Raw genomic sequence first — 22,641 nt, 5'->3', positions numbered from 1 at the left:
GTTCTTTTATAGCAAGAATAGGGTAGATTCTTGCTATAAAAGAATCTACCCTATTCTTTTATAAGGTAGAAAAAAGAGTCTACCTTAGATTCTTTTAAGGTATCTTAAAAGATACCTTAAGATACCTTTAAGATACTGCACCATGTGCACTCTGTGCAATGGTATCAGCCATTTGCAGAGGTCCACTGCAATTATGGAGGGTTTCCTACTGATTTTTAGGAACTAGCTGGTCCCGTATATCCAACCTCCCCACAAGTTTCAGCAAACTACAGTTCTGCCACTCTGTCCCCAAGTGTCTTGCTGTCACTTCCAGGTTTAAGAAAAACACCATAAATCCAGCCCACTTTGTTCAGCATGCTCCTTCAAAAACACGTGAGCTCCAAAATAATTCAATTGATCAAGGTTTCAGATCACTTTCATTGAGTGAACCCCAGCCTTGATCCACCTGCAAACCACTGGTGAATTGGTCACCTGAACATCCATCTTGTTACACTAGTGATCACAAAATGTTAATGGTGCTCTGATTCAGGTCTGCTGAATGATGAAGGCAATATATTTGAATTGAATTGATAGAACGTTTTAATTAAGCAACTTAGATAGTACAAGCCGTCACTATTTAAGTTGCTTACGGCCAGACAATGGGGTTAGATGTCTGGAGACGATTCTTTCTGCAACCTGTAAAATAGAGTGGCATTTGATGTCAGATTCCTTCAATTCTACTGAAAGTTCATCAAATTAAAAAAAAGTTTATTGATCTCCTGTAATAATGTACCCACAAACCCATAAAAATAAACCTCTCCCTTCCTGTAACTGTTTTTATTGTTCTTCAGATATTTTAAATGTTTGAAACAGCTGCCTTTCTGCAGTTGCCATTTTTGCCATACTCTCCTGAGCAGGGAAGAAGGGCAAGGTACAGGTACAATGAAAAACATGTTTTGATGTATGCATGTAGATTCAGACCACGTGTAAAGCATAAAATAATACATATATTATACAAGATAATGAAAAGAAAAAGGCTGTACAAAACAAGACGTTCCTGCCAAAAACACAATGGGAATCAAATCTTTAAAGTGGAAATTGATTGGTAATGGCATTAAAGGTTAAGGTGAGATGGCAGGAAATAAGTTTGAGAGGGAAAAATAGATCAGCCATGATCGATTGGCAGAGCAGACTTGATAGGCCGAATAGCCTAATTCTACTAGAATGTGTTATAATCTTATGCAATACCTGGAGGTGTAAGAGGTGATGCAGAGTATTCTATTACTGAGGTAGGAGGAGAGTTGTGTAGAGTTGTTTAAGAACTTGACTCCAGAGATGCTGCCTGTCCCATTGAGTTACCCCAGCTTTTTGTGTCTATCTTTGGAGATAAGTTTGCTCAAAATGCAATAAAGTCTTGTTTATCTCTGTAAATCACACTCATGTCTTTTTGTTTTGCAGTTTTTGTTTCACTGTCTTGCGCAATTTATGCATAATTTATATATAACTTAGGTTTTTCTGTATTGTTTAAGTCTTTGTGTCCACAAGCAAGATTTTCATTGTGCCTGTACTTCACCGTAATTATGCCGATGAAAATAAACTCAACTTGGCTTGAAATTGGGCTTCAGTTCACTGGGACCCAACTGTAGAAGTTGACCCAAGATATGAATTCCGAATAACACATTCTTTTCTTCAGACTGCACAGTGAAAGTCCACTGCCTTCTCTTCCCCTGCATTCATTATCTTCTCCATCTGCTAACCATTCCTACCCATCTTTCAATGGTGTTGTCGGCACATTCCACTTCCCTTTCAGATTTCAGAACCACTGGTCAGGGGACATTTGCAACCTACGCACACGCAAACAAGCGTGAAGTTCTACCTCATTAACTTGCAGATTTCAATGCTTCATTCTCAATTCCTAAGTGAATCATTGCAGGAAAGAATCAGACCACATTCAGCAGAGTAACATAAATACACTGCAGATTCGGTGACTGATTAAGTTGACTGTTTGGAGCTCAATTCTTTCAAGACTACAAATAAAAATGTATTTAACATTAATTAGTTCCCATATGTCTTAGGGTTCACATGTTGCAACAACTTCTACTTGGAATTAAATATCAATCTTTGTTTCTTTCTCACCATAATGCGCTTCTATTACTCCTGCAAAGGGTTATAAAATGCATTTAGAAGTATTCAATGAGAACATCATTGTTGTACCAAATCACAACTATCAAGATACCTGCTCATCTTAATGGAATATCTCAAAAACAGATTATTAGCAAAAAGTTTGAAACCATCAACGATGGAAAATACTTGTATTCTTGTAATTGTGTGGAAGCACCACTTTGCTTTCTATGCTCACATTTTTGCACCTTGTTATGGTATATCACTATGATATATGGTTCCACTATATCATTCTCTAATATGAATAATTTATTATTGCTGTTTATTCCAATCCTCATTTTAATAAACTGTTTAAAAGGGCAAATAATAGACATGAAGAATCAAGCTTCATAGTCGAGATGTAGAATTTCATATTTTGTTGCATGTGTCATATGTTTATTTGGATTTATCTCAGAATTACTATAACTGATCAGAAATACAGACCCATCATGGCTGATCATCCAGCTCAGTAACCTGTACCTGCCTTCTCTCCATACCCCCTGATGTGGCCCTTTTTGCTAAAGGGATCAGGGGGTATGGAGAGAAGGCAGGTACAGGTTACTGAGCTGGATGATCAGCCATGATCATATAGAATGGCGGTGCAGGCTCGAAGGGCCGAATGGCCTACTCCTGCACCTATTTTCTATGTTTTGATCTTTACTGCCTTTACAGGACAGTATAGAAAATGTATGCAGTTCAGCGAGTTTTGAATAAAACTTTGCTTCAGTGGTCATTTCTGAGTCATACAAAGTAACTGTAGAAATGTTCAAGTGGAATTATGGCACAACTCATCTGACATTTAATTTTACACACAGATCTCTTGTTTCCTTTGGAAAAGCAGATTCCTAAGATTGGAAATGGAATCAGATTCATAATATTCTGAAAAAATCGAACTCATTCCAATACATACTGGCTCTTTGAATTTATTGCTTCTTCACAGTGTATTCTAACACCATTGATGGAATTCATCATAGTTTTACTTGCAGTATGTATTGTAAAAATATTTTTTTTAAATACTGGACCAACAACTTACTTTTGGAAGAATTCCAGTTTCATGTTTAATAGCTTGACTAAGCCTGGATGCCTTCTTTGAAATAGAATGCGGGTTTATTCTGCATATTGAATCCATTATTGAAAGATTTTCTGGTCTGATATATTTGTTTGCTGTTGGAATTGGAAGAAGCATAAAACATTAACAACAAAACAGTTTCTAGCATTTGCCTCTCACTGGTCTAATACCTGGTTGAAGACAACAGTTTGCCAAATATAACATCTGCTATCTGAATATTGTCGGATATCATTAGAACTAGGTCTTCACCCATGTTAACTTATTTCCCTCACTGCCAGATTCTAGTGTGCCAGGTCTACTCATTTGCACAGCAGGTGGATTTAATAGCAATAGGAAACCGTGCAGGTGCCAGATTTTTCTAAGTTGCAAATTCAATTTCCTTCTGCATTTGCAAACTTCATAAGCCATTAATTCATATATCGTATCATGAAAACAGCCCCTTCAATACATCTGGTCCATGCCAACCATTTACACAAATCCTGCATTAATCTCATATTTTAATCTCTCCACATTCCCATCAACTCCTCTCAGATTCTATTCCTCACTTACATACTAGAGGCAATTTGTAGTAGGCAATTAACTTCCCAATCTGTATTTCTTTGGGATACGGGAGGAAACTAGAGCACTCCAAATGAAGCGCCAAGGAACAAGGTTATAGCAAGAACATGCAAACAGTAGTGAACCTAAGACTCTGGTGCTATGAGGCAGTGGCTCTAATAAATGAGCCACTGTACCACCCATTCCTTCTATACCATCTCATCTGCCTGTTCTCTTGATGTTCTCCCTTTCCATACTCAAACTTCTCCTGAGCTACATTTACAAACGTTATCAACTTCTCTCCATAATCATTGATTCCATACCTTCAAATCTGCATTCATTTCCACAATCTTAAAACATTTCTCTTACCGTCTCACCCCCAAAAACACTGCTTCTACTTTTTTCTCATCTACTTTGCCTTTAAAATCCTTAAATGTATTATCATCACACTTTCCTTCATCACCTCTTTATCTTTCATCACGCTTTCTTTGGTAGACATCTATACCACCCTTGCATTAATATCATTCGAGCCAAATGTCCAGTCGTAGTGGGTGATTGAATTTGGTGATTTTGTCATTTCTTACCTGGTACCCTAGTCTCTCATCGCACTTATTTCAAAATTTCCTTCTCTATAAATCACTTTTGGACCTTGCTTTGCCTTAAGAAACGGCATGGAAAACACTCACAAATAAAGCATTTGATTAAAAATAAGCTTGAAGAATTCAAAGAAATTTGTTGATCTAGTTAGGAGATCAGTTAAGCAGTGGAAGACAGATGGGAAGGATACCGAGTACTAACTTTAATTGGGAGTAACTGGTGCTTCCTAACATGATTTGCATTGGCCTCATGCTCGACAGATCTCAAGAAGCAAAAAAAAGAAATGCCTAGATTGCTCTCAAAGTCAAAATCCAGGTCACCCCCCCCCCCCCCCACCCCCCTCCGTTCCACCTATTCTTCATGAAAAGGGTCTGAACCAGAAATTCTACTGCATGCAAACAGGCACATTTTATCAGTGGCTTGCACAGTCTTGAGGGGATTTCATATATGATTGTTTCACCCGTCATAATCTCGAAGGAACTGAAGCCATAATCACAAAACAAAGTGGTGGGGGAGAGTAGAAAAACAAACTGGAGTATTGTGTGCAGTTCCGATTGCCCCATTGCTGGGCAGATGTGGAGGCTTTGTAGAGGATGCAGAAGAGTTTTACCAGAATGCTGCCTAGATTAGAGTGTATTATCAAGAAGGAAAGGATGTTCAAACTTGGATTTTTTTTTTGGAAGCGTTGGAAGCTGAGGGGAGACCTGATAGAAATATATAAAATAATGGATCAGAACCTTGTTTCCTGGCTGGAAATGTCAAAGACTAGAGGGCATAACTTTAAGGTGAGAGGGGAAAATGTTAAAGTAGATGTAAGGGGCAAGTTTTATAATAAAGAGAGGGTGCCTAGAATGCACTGCCAGGGGTAGTAGTAGTCGCAGATACGATAATGGCATTTAAAGACTTTTAGATAGGCACGTGGATATGTAGGGAATGGAGGAATATTGAACATGTGCAGACAAGGGAGATTAATTTAACCTGGCATCATGTTCAGCATGAACTTTGTGGGCCAAAGGGCCCGTTCCCATGCTGTACTATTCTATGTTCTTAGTGCAAATCTCACAACTGCAACTTCTGCTGTTAATCATGCAATCCAAAACCTTGACTAAGAACTTAATGCACACCATTTTCTGGCTTTAATGTTAACAATCTCCCTTATAGTTTTATGTAAAAAATAATAATTTGCACCTATTACAAAACTGTGTGAGTGGGGTCTCTCATGTAACATTACTCTGAGGGCATAAGGGGTCAAATCTCTTCCTACTTTTATGGCTGTGAAAGTATTTCCGCACTATACTTTCCATTGCTGCCAAGGGGAATGATATTTGGAAGGGAGACTTTTCCCAAAGACCCATTGGAACTTGCAGAGGGTTCCAAAAAACCATTTGCGCCAAGTGGCAATTGTATTACATTGATGGCAGGAAATTTCAGCGGTACCTGTAGAGGCATGCATATCCTTTATGAATGTCTGCATTCTTGCAGGCTTGCAATGCAGGAAAATATCCTTTCCAAGTGTGAATACAAAAGGCACCTTCATCAAAAAATGAAAGTTTCTCAATTTATTGGCAGAACTTTTTGTGGCTTGTACTACTGAGCCAAAGCCAATTTTTTCCCCATTATGGCTTCCTCACAAAATGCACGGGCAATGTTATCAATGAAATGATCTGCGTCTACCATTAGCTGCAAACAGAATAAGTGGGAATGATGATGTGGAAGCTTTTAGGAGGAGATAAATGCAAGGAAAGTACAAAGACCATTTCATACCTACTTCCTTTAGTCCCTTGTATTCATTGATATTAATATTGACTTCTTGCATGGCCTTAGTAGCTTTCTCTAGTGCCTCATAGCCTTCATCAGACTCAGGTGTATTTTTCAGTATAGTTTCTAAAATCAGCGGATATTTAAGTATCCTCTGCACCGGCATCACCAAGTAGAAAGTCAATGTTATGGCACCAGTGCGTGACCTATTGGGAAAAGACAGAAAATAAATCTCATACTGGTCCTCCTTTATAAATGAAGATGGCATGTAACCATTATTAAAATCCTCCATTTCATATCATCTTTATCATTCCACTTTTACAGTCTTTCAAAAGATAACCTGTCAAATGATATCATATGTATTGCATTGAGCAAACCTGGAAAGAAAGCACTGTTAGGGGAACTGATAAGAATGGCTTTGATTATCATTATTCAATGGGATTCATTACAACGAGCCAAACTGTGGGCAAACCCAGGAACCAAATAAGTGATTAACTTTTCCTTTATGTGTTGTATTACTCCTGGTGCAACAGCTAAAGAGAATCCAATTTATCTCCACACGAGGAAGCGTGCTCCTCTTTTGGTCTCTGCAGGCCTGGAGCGAGACCCATGTAATTGTTTAATGGGACATTTATTTTTCATCCTGAGGTGAATACTTAAAATATTAATTTTATCATGAATGCTGAATTAACATTATGTCTCCTAGAAACTTTCACAGTTTGCTTTGTAGAACTTTAATCAAAAGAAAGGGCCTAGATTTCTATTGTATTATTCACTATTTTTGGGACATCCTAATGAACCTTAATAATAACCTGGTTCATTTGAAAGTAGTAGGAGATAGCAACAATAATAAACTTTTGAGTAGGAATATTTGTATGGTTGAGACAGCAAAAGCATGACTTGTCTAGTGAACCAGCCGAGAGATGAAAATAGGTATCTTAAATGCAAATGGTTCATTAAGTAGGTCTATGTTAAATCCTGACTAAATGCAGTTTAAATTTGTTCATTATGCGCCTTATTACAAACTGAAATAATCTTCTGTTATTGATAAGCAAGGGTCAGGCCTGGCTAGTTAAGAATTTTTCATTGGTCGCTTGTTCGCCTGACAGAAGATGTTCTTAATCAAAAAAACCCAAAGTGGTCAGGCAGCATCTGAGGTAATAGTTATTATAAATATCATTATTTAATAGTTCAGGAAAAGACTATAAAATAAAAAGTGTCTTTCATACCAAGGGGAGGTGTGTTTCTTCTGACAACACGAGCATGAGCAAATCACCAGGCTACAAGAGGCAGTGATCATTGGGCTGGTTAGTTCTAATTGATCATGCTCTCTCTGCATTGTCCAGCCTAGCTTCAACTCTGGATCTTTTGTTTCAAGCATTTCTATATTCATAGAAAAGTACGACACGGGAACAAGTCCTTCAGGCCACAATGTCTGTGCTGAACATGATGTCAAGATATACTAATCTTATCTGCCTGGATCATCTCCATATTTTGGATCATCTCCTATTACAGCACTGGGCCTATACTCGCTGGAGTTTAGAAGAATGAGGGAGGACCTCATTGAAACATACAGAATAGTGAAAGGCTTGGATAGAGTGGATGTGGAGAGGATATTCCCACTAGTGGGAGAGTCTAGGACTAGAGGTCATAGCCTTAGAATTAAAGTACATTCTTTTAGGAAGGAGATGAGAAGAAATGTCGTTAGTCAGAGGGTGGTGAATCTGTGGAATTCTTTGCCACAGAAGGCTGTAGAGGCCAAGTCAGTGGATATTTTTTAAGGCAGAGCTAGATAGATTATTGATTAATACAGGTGTCAGAGGTTATGGGGAGGAGGCAGGAGAATGGGGTTAGGAGGGAGAGATAGATCTGCCATGATTGAATGGCGGAGTGGGCTTGATGAGCCAACTGGCCTAATTCTACTATCATTTATGACATAACCTTATGATATCTCCTTTAAACTGATCATTGTACCGTAAACCCATGTCCTCTAGTCTTTGACATTGCTACCCTGGGAAAAACAATTCTGTCTATCCTATCTATGCCTCTCATAATTTTATATTTCTTGTGCAATCTTATTTTCTACCCACACATTTAAACAAAGTATTTCAAACAACCTATAATGACAACCCACAATATTCTAAAGGCAACAGTAACAAATTGAAAACTGGTTTCTCTAAATGCTCCTTAACAAACACATCTAAAGACACCTTAATGAGTTGGTACCAGATTTTGAATCATAAAATTTCACTCTTGAAATATTATTTTCTATGTTTTCTTGCGATATCTTGATGACAAAAATAGACACATTTTGTAGACTTGTGGATGATTTCAGTCACGTTGAAAATCTCCTTCAAATCTTTTCCATCCACTACTAATTGGAAAACATGAATACTGTAACAAACTTCACTGACTGAAGTATTCTGAAGATGCTCTGCAAATGATGCCAGAAGATTCATTCAAATCATGAGTCCTTTTTGATATAAAAGATTACAATACTTTCAAAAAGATGAAAAAAAAATCAATATTTAATGGTTCATTTCATTTTATTGCTGTTTTTAGACTGAAAAAAATACTGTTTCATTTAGTAATTTGATTTTTTAATGAAGCCTCACTAATGATAGCCCTTTAAATGTAATGTAGGTATGAAATAAAATTGCTGTGTCGTGATTCAATGGGTCATGCAGGATCCACAGGCAGGGCTGAACACATTCTTGTGTAGATAAAAGTATTTACTGTGTTCCAGCCTATTGCTCCTGTGCACTCAAGTGTAGCAACATGTTTGGTCATAACGAATTATGCGGAAAAATAGGGTTAACAAATTATGCCAAAAGACAGTACACTCGCAATCCTATAAATAGTATTTATTTTAGTGGGAAGATTGTTACCGATACTGATGGTGCCAGAGAAAACCACTCACTAACATCTCGCACTTAACCATCTGGTTTGACAAGATTGGAAGAAATACTGCACCTATTCCTGGCAGGCGCCTTGTTAGACTGGATCTCCCAGATCTACCACCTACAGAATTACCTCTGTTGTATTCATACAGGAAACAATGGTCGATTCAGGAGGAAACTAGGAACTTCCTCAGAGGCATGGTAGCACACCAACCAGATAGTTTGAATATTAGTTGGCTGTTATGAAACATACTAGACATTCGTTAACCAGTGGGACAAATAGACTGCACCCAGTAAGGACGGGTGGGAGGGGATGTGGGGGGACAGGAGGGAAGCACGGGGTGGGGAGGATTGAGGGGGGAAGGAGGTAGAACCAATTCGATTGTTTGCCATAATACATGGCCTCACCGTTATTTATTACTGCAGTTAATATATTTAATTAATTGAACTTACATTTGCCATTTCCTTGGTGGGGTTTGAACTCCATATCTCCAGACGACCAGTCCAGTGACATAAACATTGGATTATTGGGCTTGATAGAACATTTAAGATTGTATAATTCCTCCGAATCATAGTAGTAAATAATAGCCATTTCTCTGTTCTAAGTGGCTGTCTTGGCTCAGAAATGTGTGGGCATGTTGAAAAGATTAGGCAGTGCTATTTTTATGACGGTACACTCTGTCGTACTGGCACCTCTAACGTGACACATATGTTTATTAATTGTGTTTAGCTAATGGATAACATAAATGAATGACTTAAACATTTATTTGTTTGGACTGAGAGTTCAGTTATTATATTTCAAGTTAAAGTGTTCCCAACATTTGGGTATATTGAAGGAACAACATTTGTTGATAAATGTAGTTTAATTTTTCATTCATGTGTGTACTGCCATCTTTTTGTCTGCAGCAAAGGTACTGAGATCAAGTTAATGTTATGGCTGAGTAGCCTACTTTTGCTCAGTGTTCATGAAGAAAAATGAACAAAGTGCAAAGGGTGTGGTTCTGCCCAAGAACATAAAAGTCAGCATGAGTTAGCAGTTTCAGCAGTGGGAATTTATTTTTAAATTTTTTTTCTCTAGAAATGTAAATTGTAAAGAATGTTAAATTACTTATTTATTTACTTGGAAAAAGTCAACAGTGAAATAAGCACCAATGGCTTATCTACCCTATAAGTCTAGACTGTGGCCACATGAAGCCACATCATTGATAATCATGTAAATTATTTTCTCCTATTAGTGTTATTAGCGAGGTGTATGCAGCCACTGTTTAAATAAAACCACCTAAAAATAAAATGGGGAGAACAAACTATGACATGTTAATTACGTCTTATTGTAACTGATTTTAAATGATCATGTTAACAGAATCCTTTCTTGTCATAATTGTGGGTTTTTATTGATGTTTTACAAACACAATGTACTACAAACTGAAAGCTTTCTGTAGTTCCATTGAACTTTTCATAAACCTGCACTTGCTTCATGGCTTTTCTGTCTGTCTTTTCTACCATACATAATTTTATCTATTTATCAACTGTGATCGATAGTGATTCCTGTCACTCATGGTCTGAAGAAGGCTCGACCCGAAACGTCACCCATTTCTTCTCTCCAGAGATGCTGCCTGACCTTACCCGCTGAGTTACTCCAGCATTTTGTGTCTACCTGTCACTCATGGATCTCTTTCTGTTGCTCTCCTTCCAAGATATCATTACTGAATTTAATCACGATGCAGAAGGCATGCCAACTACAAACTGTGCTCCCATGGACATTAATCTCAAGTGAATTATAACATTAACATTATCAATTTTCCAACTACTCTTTAGCAACACAAAGCCGGAACAAAGATTACGTGGGTGGGGAGTGGAGGTAGGCTTATGGAGTCATAGAGTCATACAGTGTCGAAACAGGCCTTTCAGCCCAACTTGCCCACACCGACCAACATATCCCAATTACACTATCCCACCTGCCTGCATTTGGTCCATATTCCTCTAAACCTGTCCAATCCATGTACCTGTTCAAATGTTTCTTTAACATAGTACCTGCCTCAACTACCCCCTCTGGCTGCTCAGTCACAGTTTAGTTTATTGTTACGTTTAACAAGGTAATGAAAAACGTTTGTTGCGTGCTATCCAGTCTCGTTCCATACACCCACCAACCTTTGTGTGAAAATGTTACCCCTCAGGTTCCTATTAAATCTTTCCCCTGTCACCTTAAACTATGTCCTCTGGTTCTCGATTCCTCTACTCTGGGCAAAAGACTTTATGTGTCCACCCAATCTATTCCTCTCATGATTTTGTACACCTCTATACGATCACCCCACATCGTCCTGTGCTCCGAAGATTGTGCCATTAATTTACATTTCAAATTCTCCTCAATATGCTCTTCATCTAATGCTTTTTCTCTCTCCCCGTCTCCACATCACCTTTCAATGACCAGTTCTCCCTTTCCAACGGGATCCCACAACTAGTCACATCTTCCCATCTCCACCCCTTTCCGTTTTCCGCAGAGACCGTTTCCTCTGCAACTCACTGGTTAACTCACCCCACCCGTACCACCCACTCCCCATGGACTTTCCCCAGCAATCACAGGGGATGCAACACTTATCCCTATACCTCCTCCCTCGACTTCATCCAAGGGCCCTGATGGTCCTTTCAGATGAGGCAGAGGCTCACTTGCACCTCCTCCAACTTCATCTACTGTTTCCGGTGTTCTCGGTATGGGCTCCTGTACAACGGAGAGACCAAGCGCAGACTGAGTGATTGTTTCGCTGAACACTTGCGCTCAGTTTGCCTTGGCTTACACAATCCCCCAGTTGCCAAACAGTTTAACTCCCCTACCCATTCCCATACTGACCTTTCTGTCCTGGGCCTCCTCCACTGAGTGAGGCTACATGCAAATTGTAGGAACACCTGGGAGCAAAATGAGGTTGTTTCAAATTGCATGAGGACATTGGATTATTAGCCTGGTAATTTAACCATTGGACTACCACTAAATCCAGCATTAGTAACCAAAAAATTACTGACCCATGCCCAGTTCGGATTCTGTCAGGACCATTTGGTTACAGACCTCTTCTACCCTTAGACCAAACATGTACGAAGGAGCTGAATTCCTGACAAGAGGTGGAAGTAATTGCCCTTGATTTCAAGACAGCATCTTTTATTCCAAATCTTTTTACATCAGAATTGTGGGTTTTTTATTGATTTTTCTAAGTGCTACAAAACGCTATGAAAGCATTCTGCAGTTCTATTGAACTTTTCATAAACCTGCACTTGCTTCATGACGGTTCCATTTCTCCCTTCTTCCATACATAATTTTACCTATTCATCAACTGTGATCAATCGTGATTCCTGTCACTCATGGGTTTGTTTCTGTTATTACTGAATTTCATGATTTAACGGAAGGCATGCCATCCACAAACTGAGCTCCCACCAATATATTGATCCCCAGTGGATTACAGCATTAAAATTATCCAATCTCCAGGGTCAAAACCTGAAGCAAAAACTGTGGACCCTGCTTGATTGATATTCTATCAACCACTCTAAAAATTGTTCTCTCCATCATTGTGACTCCAATGTGTTTAGTTTAGTTTAGTTTAGAGATACAGAGTGGAAACAGACCCTTCGGCCCACTGAGTCCATGCCGGCCGGCGATCCCCCTTACACTAGCACACACTAGGGACCATTTAACATTTTTTACCCAAGCCAAATAACGTACAAACCTCTATGCCTTTGGAGTGTGGGAGGAAACCGGAGCACCCGAGGAAAACCCATGTGGTCACTGAGAGAATGTACAAACTCTGTACAGATAACAGCCATAGTCAGGATTGAACCTGTGTCTCTGGGGCTGTAAAGGCAGCAACTCTACCGCTACTTTTAAAACATGCTGCAGCTACATGCTCAAACCAATCCCCACTAACACTTCTCAAGTTGGTAACTCTGTCACCAGGTACATATGACAATATATCACCTGCAAGTTCCCCTCCAAGGTGCATACCACCACTTGGCAAATTATCTTCTGTATTTCAGTCATTGGGTCTTGGTGCTGGGGCTTTCTACCAACAATACAATAGAAGGACTTTCACCAAAAGGACTATGGCAGTTCAGGGATGTAGCTCACCACCTCCTTCTCCAGGACAATTACAGATGGGCGATAATTGATGACCTTGCCAGAAGCACCTAGATCCCAAAAATGAATAAAACACTGCTGGAGTGGAAGATTCCTGGTCAAAGCCCAATGTACTTCTTCAATTTCATATTTGTATGAAGGGTATTTGTAATCCGCAATATACATACATATACTGTATAGTCTGAAGAAGATTTCTTACCCAAAATGTCACCTATTCCTTTTCTTCAGAGATGCTGCCTGACCCGCTGAGTTACTCCAGGATTTTATGTCTATCTTACATATATCGTTATTTTAGTTTAGTTTATTATTGTCACGTGATATTTTTGTCACATTAATAGTTTATTAGGTACAGTGAAAAGCTTTTGTTTGTGTGTGATCCAGTCAGTGAAAAGACTATACATGATTACAATCAAGCCATCCAGAGTGTACTGTTACAGGAGAAAGGGAATAATGTTTAGTGCAAGATATAGTCCAGTAAAGTCTGATGAAAGATAATCTGAAGGTCTCCAATGAGGTAGATGATAGGTCAGGACTATTCTCTATTTGATGATAGGATGGTTCAGTTGTCTGATAACAGCCGGGAAGAATATATTGCAGCATTGGGGATGACACCAGGTTTGGCAGTGACCACATCGACACTTGCAGTAAGGTGATATATTTCAGTCATTCAGTCAATACACATGATATATTTTATTTACAGTGGTAAGAAAGTCCAGGATCACATCGTGCTCTGTTTCTTGCCAAGAGGGCACAAACATATGCGGTTGCACTGGAGATCTTCGAGTTGTCTTGGCAGTTCAGTCTTGGTCTTCGAAGGAGGAAGCCTGGCGATCTCAGGCTTCTCCCTGCAGTTCACCCTAACCTCGAGAGGAGGAACTGGTGGCCTCGGGTTTATCCTGGTACCTGGCCTTTGGGCCTGAAGAGGTAGTGCTGTGGGTCACTGGATTATCCTGGCGGCTCATTCTTTGCCTCTGTGTGTGGGCGCAGTCCCTCGTTGTCCATGGGCAGAAACAGGCATTGGCATCTTAGGCTTGCCCCGGCCATTTAGTCTTAGCCTTGGTAGAGATGCTGGCTGTCTAGGGCTTCTTCCTGGCAGCTCAGTCTTGAACACGCAGTGGCGCCGGTGGTCTTGGGTTTATCTCAATGGCTCAATCTTCCTCGAACCTGCAACATGGGCACACAGCTAGCAGGGAGGCCTTTCACTTTGTCTCCTTTCCTCTGCCTTTTCCCTTCTTTCTCCCTTCCTCTTTATCTCCTGCTTCTTTTCTCATCCTCTCCCTTCTCTACTCTGGTTAAAAAGCCTGGGTTACTTTTAGTAAGCTGACAAGGTTCAAGGGTCCAACCAGTATCAGTTAATTCGACCCAACTGTTACCAATGATGCTGGAAATTGGCCTCTCCTGGCCTGTTAGCTAGTGATAGGGATCAGAGCAGCATCTGAGAGGTGGACACAGCCACAGTGTCTTTGAATGAATAGCAAACAATTGTGAACAATGAGTTAAAGTAAGGAAACTGTGTAACTTGCATTTCTCAATGTCACAATTCGAAAGGCAGATTTTTTTTTGTTGCTGACTTCATGAAGGGCAAGATAGAACCACGTGACTTAACATTAATTTCAAAAGGATTATTTTGTAACAAACAATTATATTTAACAAAATATTATTTATACTTCCTGTTTCATTTATAGCACTGGGAGGAAGTTCAATTAAAAGGATGTTTAATATTTTCTTGCATTTTTAAGTAATTATATGAATAATTATAAACCCCCCGGAAACCTGCAGATGAAGGAAGAAATTGGAGACCAGTATTTTTAGAAAGCTAGGACCATGTTAGTGATTCATAAATGAATCAGCCACGTTTCATGAATAAATGAACAAAATCAAGAGAAAGATGACGATATAACTGGTGGAACTAAACATTTGTTGCAAAGAGCCATCTAGTGGCCATAGTGTGGAACTATGCTTTATTTGTGGGATTGAACAGCATCCAAAGCACAGGAACAGGATTAGGACTTTTTTTTTCTCTCATATATTTCTTCATGCACAGAATGTGAACTTCACTAGCGGGTCCAGCATTTATTAACATCCTACGAAAGTCCTTGATGATGGTGGTTCATGGAGATCAGTCCACCTGTCCTACTTGGTCGTAGATGTCAGGGATTGTGAGGTGTTGTCACAATAGCAGAGATAATTAACTGGAGTGCATCTTATCGATGATACACGAAGACTAGGAGTGCTCCTCCTGGCTCCTAATTAACACCAGGCTGCAGTTAGCTAACCCCAACCATGGGATGGATGTAGGGGTTTGCCTCAAAATCTATAAAATGATTAGGCTATTTCAGACATGTAAGTGTCCCCACTTATTTAACACAGAAAGCATCTCTAGCTTCAACATCAGTTGGATGAGGAATCTGCAGCTCTTCCTCCCACAACAATGTTCACAGAATGACGACCATTTTACTGTCCCATTATCCATAGCTTTTCACAGCAAAAATACACATTGTTCAAAAGGTTAACCGATTCATGCACATTTAAAGAATTAAAGCAGTACAAAGATAATTAGATATGATTTTGCAAGTTTCTTACTTTACTGTTGTGACAGATTCTGTAATTTCTTTCAGAATATTTTCATTCTTCTTATAAATAGATTCAAGTAGCAGGATGTTGTCATAGTCGACACAATACACTTTGTACGCATCTTCCAGCTCTTGTTTGAAGGTGAGGAACACGTTACCTTTCAGAATAAAAACATGTATCAATCATCACAGATCCCTATAATGCTTTAGGAGCATTGCAGATTAATGTCTGAAGTAGAGGAAGAGGAGCAGCAAGTATTGGATTTTGTAAAGTTTTGGTTAGCATGTATTGGGCTTAATCAATGCCTTAAATTCCATGTTCAAAAAGTAATACCTTAAAGAATTACACATTTTTTGTACAGTTTAGTTTAGTGATACAGTGCGGAAACAGGCCCTTTTGCCCACCAAGTCCCTGCCGACCAGCAATCCATGTACACTAGCACTATCTTGCACACTAGGGACAATTTACAATTTTACCAAAGCCAATAAACCTACAGACCTGTGCATCTTTGGAATGTGCAAGGAAACCGGAGCTCCCGGAGCAAACCCATGTGGTCACGGAGAGAACGAACAAACTCTGTACAGACAGCACCCATAGTCAGGATCAAACCCGAGTCCCTGGTGCAATATGGCAGCAGCTTTACTGCTGTTCCATCATGCCGCCCCAATTATATTCTTACTTTTCTAAAAACACAAAACGTTGTCAGCCATTCTAAACTATCATATTTGAATTTAAGTGATCTTGACTTGATTTTATTTTATACACAATCATGTTCAACCAATTTATTGGAGCTCTTTAAAGCTGTAACATGCCGTGGATAAAAGGAGGTACGATAAATAGATCTCCAGAGGTGCTGGAGATAACATGTTGGCATGAAGAGAAAATTATCTGACTAAATAGAAAAACAAGGAGGCATGAAGAGGTCATTTTCTGGCTCATTTGATGTAATGAGTGGTGTGTCATGGGGATTGGTGCTGGGCATTCAACTTTTTACAATTTATGTAAATAAATTAGGTGAAGGCACCAAAAGCATGGTTGCTAAACTTTCTGATGACACCATGATAGGTGGGAAAGCAAGCTGTGAAGAGGATACAATGTGGGTATGATGGGATATGGTTAAGTGAGTGAATGGAGTATAACATGGAAAATATTCACTGAATATTTGCGATCGGTCCACTAAGGCCTACTGGATCTCCCAGTTGCTAAATATTTTAACTCCCCTTCTATTTCCACTCTGACATTTCTGTTCAGGTACTCCTCCATTGCCAGAATGATGCCACACACAAATTGGAGGAAGAGCACCTCAAATTCCATTGTGTAGCTCATAACACAATGGTATGAAGGTTGAATTCTTCAATTTTAAGTCACCTCTTTCTAACACCCCCCCCCCCCCCCCCCCAACCAATCCCCTTTCTCCCATATTCCCTCCTCCCCCCTCCCCCCACCCCCCCACCTAATGCCTCCGCTGTGTCCTACTTTCCTCCTGGCTTCACAATCACCAACTCTTCAAACCTGTCTCACACATTTTGGTCTTATCACTAGCCTTTGTTCCAAACATCTACCAATCAAAAATTCTCCCTCGCCCGTGTCAACCTATTACCTGCCATGCTCTGCCCTGCCTCTCCTCTTTTCCAGCTTTCTTCTTCCCCCCTTACAATTGATCTGAAGAAGGGTTTCAACTCAAAAGGTCACCTGTCCATGTTCTCCAGAGAGGCTGCTTGACCTGCTGAGTTACTCCAGCACTTTTATGTGAAATTGTCCATTTGGCAGATAAAAATTAAAAAGAGGATTATTATGCAAACAGTGGAAGATTGGACAGCTTTGAAATGCCACGGATTCTATGTGTTATAATGCATAATTCACAACGGGTTGGTATGCAAGTACAGCAAATAATTAGGAAAACTAATGGAATGCTATCCTTATCTTTATAATGTTAATGAACTCAAAGTAAGGAGACTATACTTCAGTTAGATTGGGCATTGATGACAAATACATCTCAAACACTTTATACAGTATTAATCTCCTTATTTAAGGAAGAATGTTAATGCATTAGAAACACTTCAGATGAGATTTGCTGGAGTGATGCTAGAAAGAACAGGTTGCCCTTTGACAAAGAGTTGAACATGCTAGACATATCCACTACAATTCAGAAGAGTAGAAGATGCTTGATTGAAACACAGAAGGGGCTTATTGGCACAGGGGATGTGAAGAAAATGGTTCCTCTTATGGGAGATAAAAGAACTAGGGGCTGCGGTTTTTATAGAAGGTATTGCACATTTAATACAGAGAAGAAATTGTTTTAATCCAAAAGGATCTTCCTTGAGTCCTTTGAATTCTTTCTTAAAGAGAAGAATCGTTGAATGCATTTAAAAATGCATTTAAAACTAGGTAGATGGGAATGGGAATTTGAGGTCACAATTAAATCAGCTGTGATCTTGTTACATGTTGCAACAGGCTAAAGAAGCCTACTAGTCTGTTTCTACATCCCGCAGCTCCGCTCTTGCTCCCCCTCCCCCCACTCGCAACAAGGACAGAATCCCCCTCGTTCTCACCTTCCACCCCACCAGCCAGCGGATCCAACATATCATCCACCAACATTTCCGTCACCTACAACGGGACCCCACCACTGGCCATATCTTCCCATCCCCTCCCCTCTCTGCGTTCTGCAGAGACCGTTCCCTCCGTAACTCCCTGGTCCACTCGTCCCTTCCTACCCAAACCACCCCAACGCCGGGCACTTTCCCTTGCAACCGCACGAGATGCAACACCTGTCCCTTTACCTCCCCCCTCAACTCCATCCAAGGACCCAAACAGTCTTTCCAGGTGAGACAAAGGTTCACCTGCACCTCCTCCAACCTCATCTATTGCATCCGCTGCTCTAGATGTCAACTTATTTACATCGGCGAAACCAAGCGCAGGCTCGGCGATCGCTTCGCTGAACACCTGCGCTCGTTCCGCATTAACAAAACTGATCTCCCGGTGGCCGAGCACTTTAACTCCCCCTCCCATTCCCAGTCTGACCTTTCTGTCATGGGCCTCCTCCAGTGCCATAGTGAGGCCCGCCGGAAATTGGAGGAGCAGCACCTCATATTTCGCCTGGGCAGTTTGCAGCCCAGTGGTATGAACGTCGACTTCTCCAACTTCACATAGCTCCTCTGTCCCTCCCTTCCCCTCCTCCTTCCCAGATCTCCCTCTATCTTCCTGTCTCCACCTATATCCTTCCTTTGTCCCGCCCCCCTGACATCAGTCTGAAGAAGGGTCTCGACCCGAAACGTCACCCATTCCTCTCCCGAGATGCTGCCTGACCTGCTGAGTTACTCCAGCATTTTGTGAATAAATCGATTTGTACCAGCATCTGCAGTTATTTTCTTATACTAGTTCATACAGTAGTGGTTTCACTGGGATTCACAAGCTGAAAACTGCCAGTATCAGACATGAAGGGATATTTTGAATTGTGAACTATTCTTTCGTACATCATTACATTCAGTAGGTACTTGTACACTCTTAGTATCATGGTTTTACAACTGTCTGGCTTGCAGTTCAATAACAATGTCAAGTGGTTTTCCATCTCATAACATGCACCCTATTTATTCTAAGCTTAATCTTTGGTAAGTCACAAACCTTCCTCGATGGTAACAGTAGCCAGACTCTTCTCTCAAACTGTAATGGCATTCTGCAATGCTGCTCACAAATAATAGCTGGTGAGCCTTGCATGGGAGAGTGGGTTGGGAAACTGTTAACTCCCAGTAGTCAAAGTCTTTCAGTGGCGGAGCTTGTCACCTGCACTCAAGAGTGGTGCTGGTGTGCACTGGGTTCAGAGGTCAGATATACAGCGTTGGCCCAGAGTCCACAGCATAACATCAATCTCCTGGTACGCTAGATCTATGCTGGAAAGTCATCAACTCGCTCTTTGGTCTGCCCGAGCTTTGTTGACCTCCCAGCGGAGCGAGATGTCTGTCGGGGAATGTTGCCGTCTTGCCCGCTGCAGACTGTAGGAGTGCATGCTGAGGGACGCACTGAAGCTTGGTGCAGCCAATGCCAGGACTCTGTGGGGGAGGGCCACAGTCTAGGGTCCTTCCGCTGCTGGATATGGGGGGCAGGGTGTGGTGGAGATGCCCCTCAAAAATAAGGGAAGGGATTCCATGCCAGTGGGCCACATGAGCGACAAGGGTGGGGGAACGTTTTGTGTAATTGGTGTATTGAATGTATGTATTGAATGTATATATAGCCTCCGAGAATGTCGGGTGGAGTTTTGTAAGGAACATGTTTTGTATATATTTATTTCTCGAATAAAGTATATTTTGAAATAAAAAGGTGCACTAGTTCTATGCTATCCCATTTCCACATCCTACACACTAAGGGCAAGTTATTGAAGCCAATTAACCTACAAACCTGCACAACTTTGGATTGTGGGTGGAAGTATCTTTCAAGTTTGCTAGTATTTCAATTCTGAAAAAAGGTCTTTAACCTGAAAATTTGATTCTGTTTTTCTCCCCACAGATGCTGCTTGATCTGCAGAGTGTTTCTAGCATTTTCTGTTGTTTTTTTTGTTTTCTAGCACCTGTAGATTGTTTGCCCCAGTATTTTGGATCTGGGCTATGCATGTTGGTGGTGAAGGTATCAATTTGCCTGAGGCACTGAACTGGTATCTCCACTACTAACATGCAGAGCTCAGTTGCAGAGTGGAACGTTTACCTGAATTCCTGTGATTGCGGACGCTTTTGATAACTTAATTTACTAAGTAAATTGTAAGTTTCAACATGGGTTTCAACAGTTACAAGGAAAATATGACAACTAAATTTGACCCTCGAGTGCCAAGGTCTCTTGTGTGAGACTTGCTAGAACAAATGTGCATTGGTCACATTGCTCTGTGCAATTAAGTGGAGCGCCACTTCATGCAATTTCAAAACAAATAAGCAGTGTGCAATTAGATTGTATTATTCCAAGATATTACCTGAAGCAGAAAAAAAAATCTTCTGCTCTCTGATAACAGGTTTGAATGTGTAAAGGGTCTGCCCCACTTAGGCGATTTTTTAGGTGACTGCCGGCAACTGTAATAGTAGCAGGTCGCCGAAAAACCGGCGACTGGACCCCCCCTACGACAATGTCTACGATAAGCTACAACAACCTACCACCTAATCGACGTCAAGCTACGGCAAGGTACCGACAACCGGCGACCCAAACGTCACGACCTAGGACGTCCACCAACGACTGCACCTACGACAACTTATGACGACACCTACGACCACACAGGCGACAACCTATGACAACTGAGGTCAACCTACGTCCACCCGCGACAAGCTATGACAAGCGACGACCCTGAAGACTGAAGACAACTGATGACAATTCACGTCATTCTGGCCTCCAAAACAATGGAATCCCCTACTTACCCTATAAAAGGGGGTGTATGGTAGGGTTTCCAATCATTCTGCATCATGACTATTTGAAAGTGATGCCATGAAAAACTACTCTGAAATACAATAACCATACATCAATTTTCCATCAAAATGTCAAGAATTTCCTTTATTGATATTGAAACAAACAAAAAAATTTTAAAGATTGATAAGAACATACAACAGTGCATACAAAAATATTGTAATAAACTTCAATAAATTTCAAATTTTAAAATTCAAACTTCAAACAGAATACAAGTGCCATGGGGACGCCACTGACGTAGCCTGGCGTAGCTAGTCACGTCAACTGTCGCCGATGGTAGCCAGTAGGTTGTGGTAGGTTGTCACCGGTATGGTCGTACCTTGTTGCCGGTATGGTCCTACCTTGTCGTCGGTATGGTCGTACATTGTCATAGATTGTCGCCGATATAGGCGTACATGGACTTCATTCATCAGCATCACGACTGGCTGTTGTTGCTTGACTTCTGTGGACTTGGGTTTTCCCAATGCCTGTCGCAACTTGACTTCTCTTGACGCCGGTACCTGTCACCGGTTGATGTAGGTTGACGTAGGTAGTCGCCAATGGAATTCATCGAAGTCACCACCGGTGACATCCTACGTCATTTGTCAACAACCTACGACAGATCTACGTCAGGATACGTCAAGCTACGCTCATTGGTGTCAAAACCACTGTCGCCAAAAATAATTCAACATTCTGAAAACCCAGCGGCGGCCAGAAAGACGCTACGACTCTTTGGAGACTACTCATGGCCATTCAGGCGACATCCCGCCGACCATGTGGCGACAGCCTAGTCGCCTGTAACGCCTAAAATATCGCCTAAGAGGGACAGGCCCTTGAGGTACAGATCTGAAGAGTTATAAAAATTGGAACAATTGTATTTTCACAAGAAAATGACCAAATGTGAACAAACCAATATTTCCTTCTGTAGGTGTCACATGGTGGATGTGGCATCTATGAGCAAGAGTTTAATAAGTAGGAACTGCTATTAGTTAGCATTAAGAAAGTCATGATTATGCAATGTCAACTCCATTTGGCATTCTACCCCATGACGATAATGCAACAAAAAGATGCAGCAGTAATCGAGAGGGTTCTGGCATCATATTTTAGAGAACAGGGAAAGAGGTTAAAAAGTAGAAACTCAAATACTGGCAATCCCCAATTACTAATAGTGCCACAATCTGTCTAATTTCCCACTGGTAGAATCTAATCTACAAGAGGAATGGATAATTGTTCAACCTACATTGCCTGCACTCCAGAACAAATATCAATTGAATCTGAGTTATGGAGCAGCAACTCAGATGATGTTAGTGTAGGGACACATTGAAGCCAAGCTCCACATTATTGATCATTCATTCAATTCAATGAAGCATACAAGAGAATGGGTTTACGCTAAACATCCTGAAAACAAAGGCCCTCTATCAAACTGTCTCACTGCATAACTTTCCTGTCAAACACAAAAGGATCTACAGTGGATCCTTGGAATACCTAGGCAATTTATTTATCTTGGGATCCACCTCTCAACACTTACTGCCTCG

General features: G+C 40.6%; 1 protein-coding gene across 3 annotated transcripts in view; it reads right to left on the bottom strand.

Moving 5' to 3' along the window:
• The window catches only part of arhgef37 (Rho guanine nucleotide exchange factor (GEF) 37), a 77,757-nt gene that overhangs the window by 32,484 nt on the left and 22,632 nt on the right, over positions 1 to 22,641 (bottom strand). For all 3 annotated transcript variants that reach the window (XM_078411565.1, XM_078411567.1, XM_078411566.1), the window contains exons 4-6: positions 15,701 to 15,848; positions 6,107 to 6,306; positions 3,173 to 3,303 (exon numbers count right to left, since the gene is read on the bottom strand). In XM_078411565.1, the coding sequence (XP_078267691.1) occupies positions 3,173 to 3,303; positions 6,107 to 6,306; positions 15,701 to 15,848 (479 nt within the window). The remainder of the gene's footprint in view (positions 1 to 3,172; positions 3,304 to 6,106; positions 6,307 to 15,700; positions 15,849 to 22,641) is intronic.

This window comes from Rhinoraja longicauda, chromosome 14 (assembly GCF_053455715.1).
Source record: "Rhinoraja longicauda isolate Sanriku21f chromosome 14, sRhiLon1.1, whole genome shotgun sequence".
NCBI classification, from domain to species: domain Eukaryota; kingdom Metazoa; phylum Chordata; class Chondrichthyes; order Rajiformes; family Arhynchobatidae; genus Rhinoraja; species Rhinoraja longicauda.
Note: the sequence above shows the minus strand (reverse complement) of the source record. Positions and strands in the feature narration are given on the sequence as shown.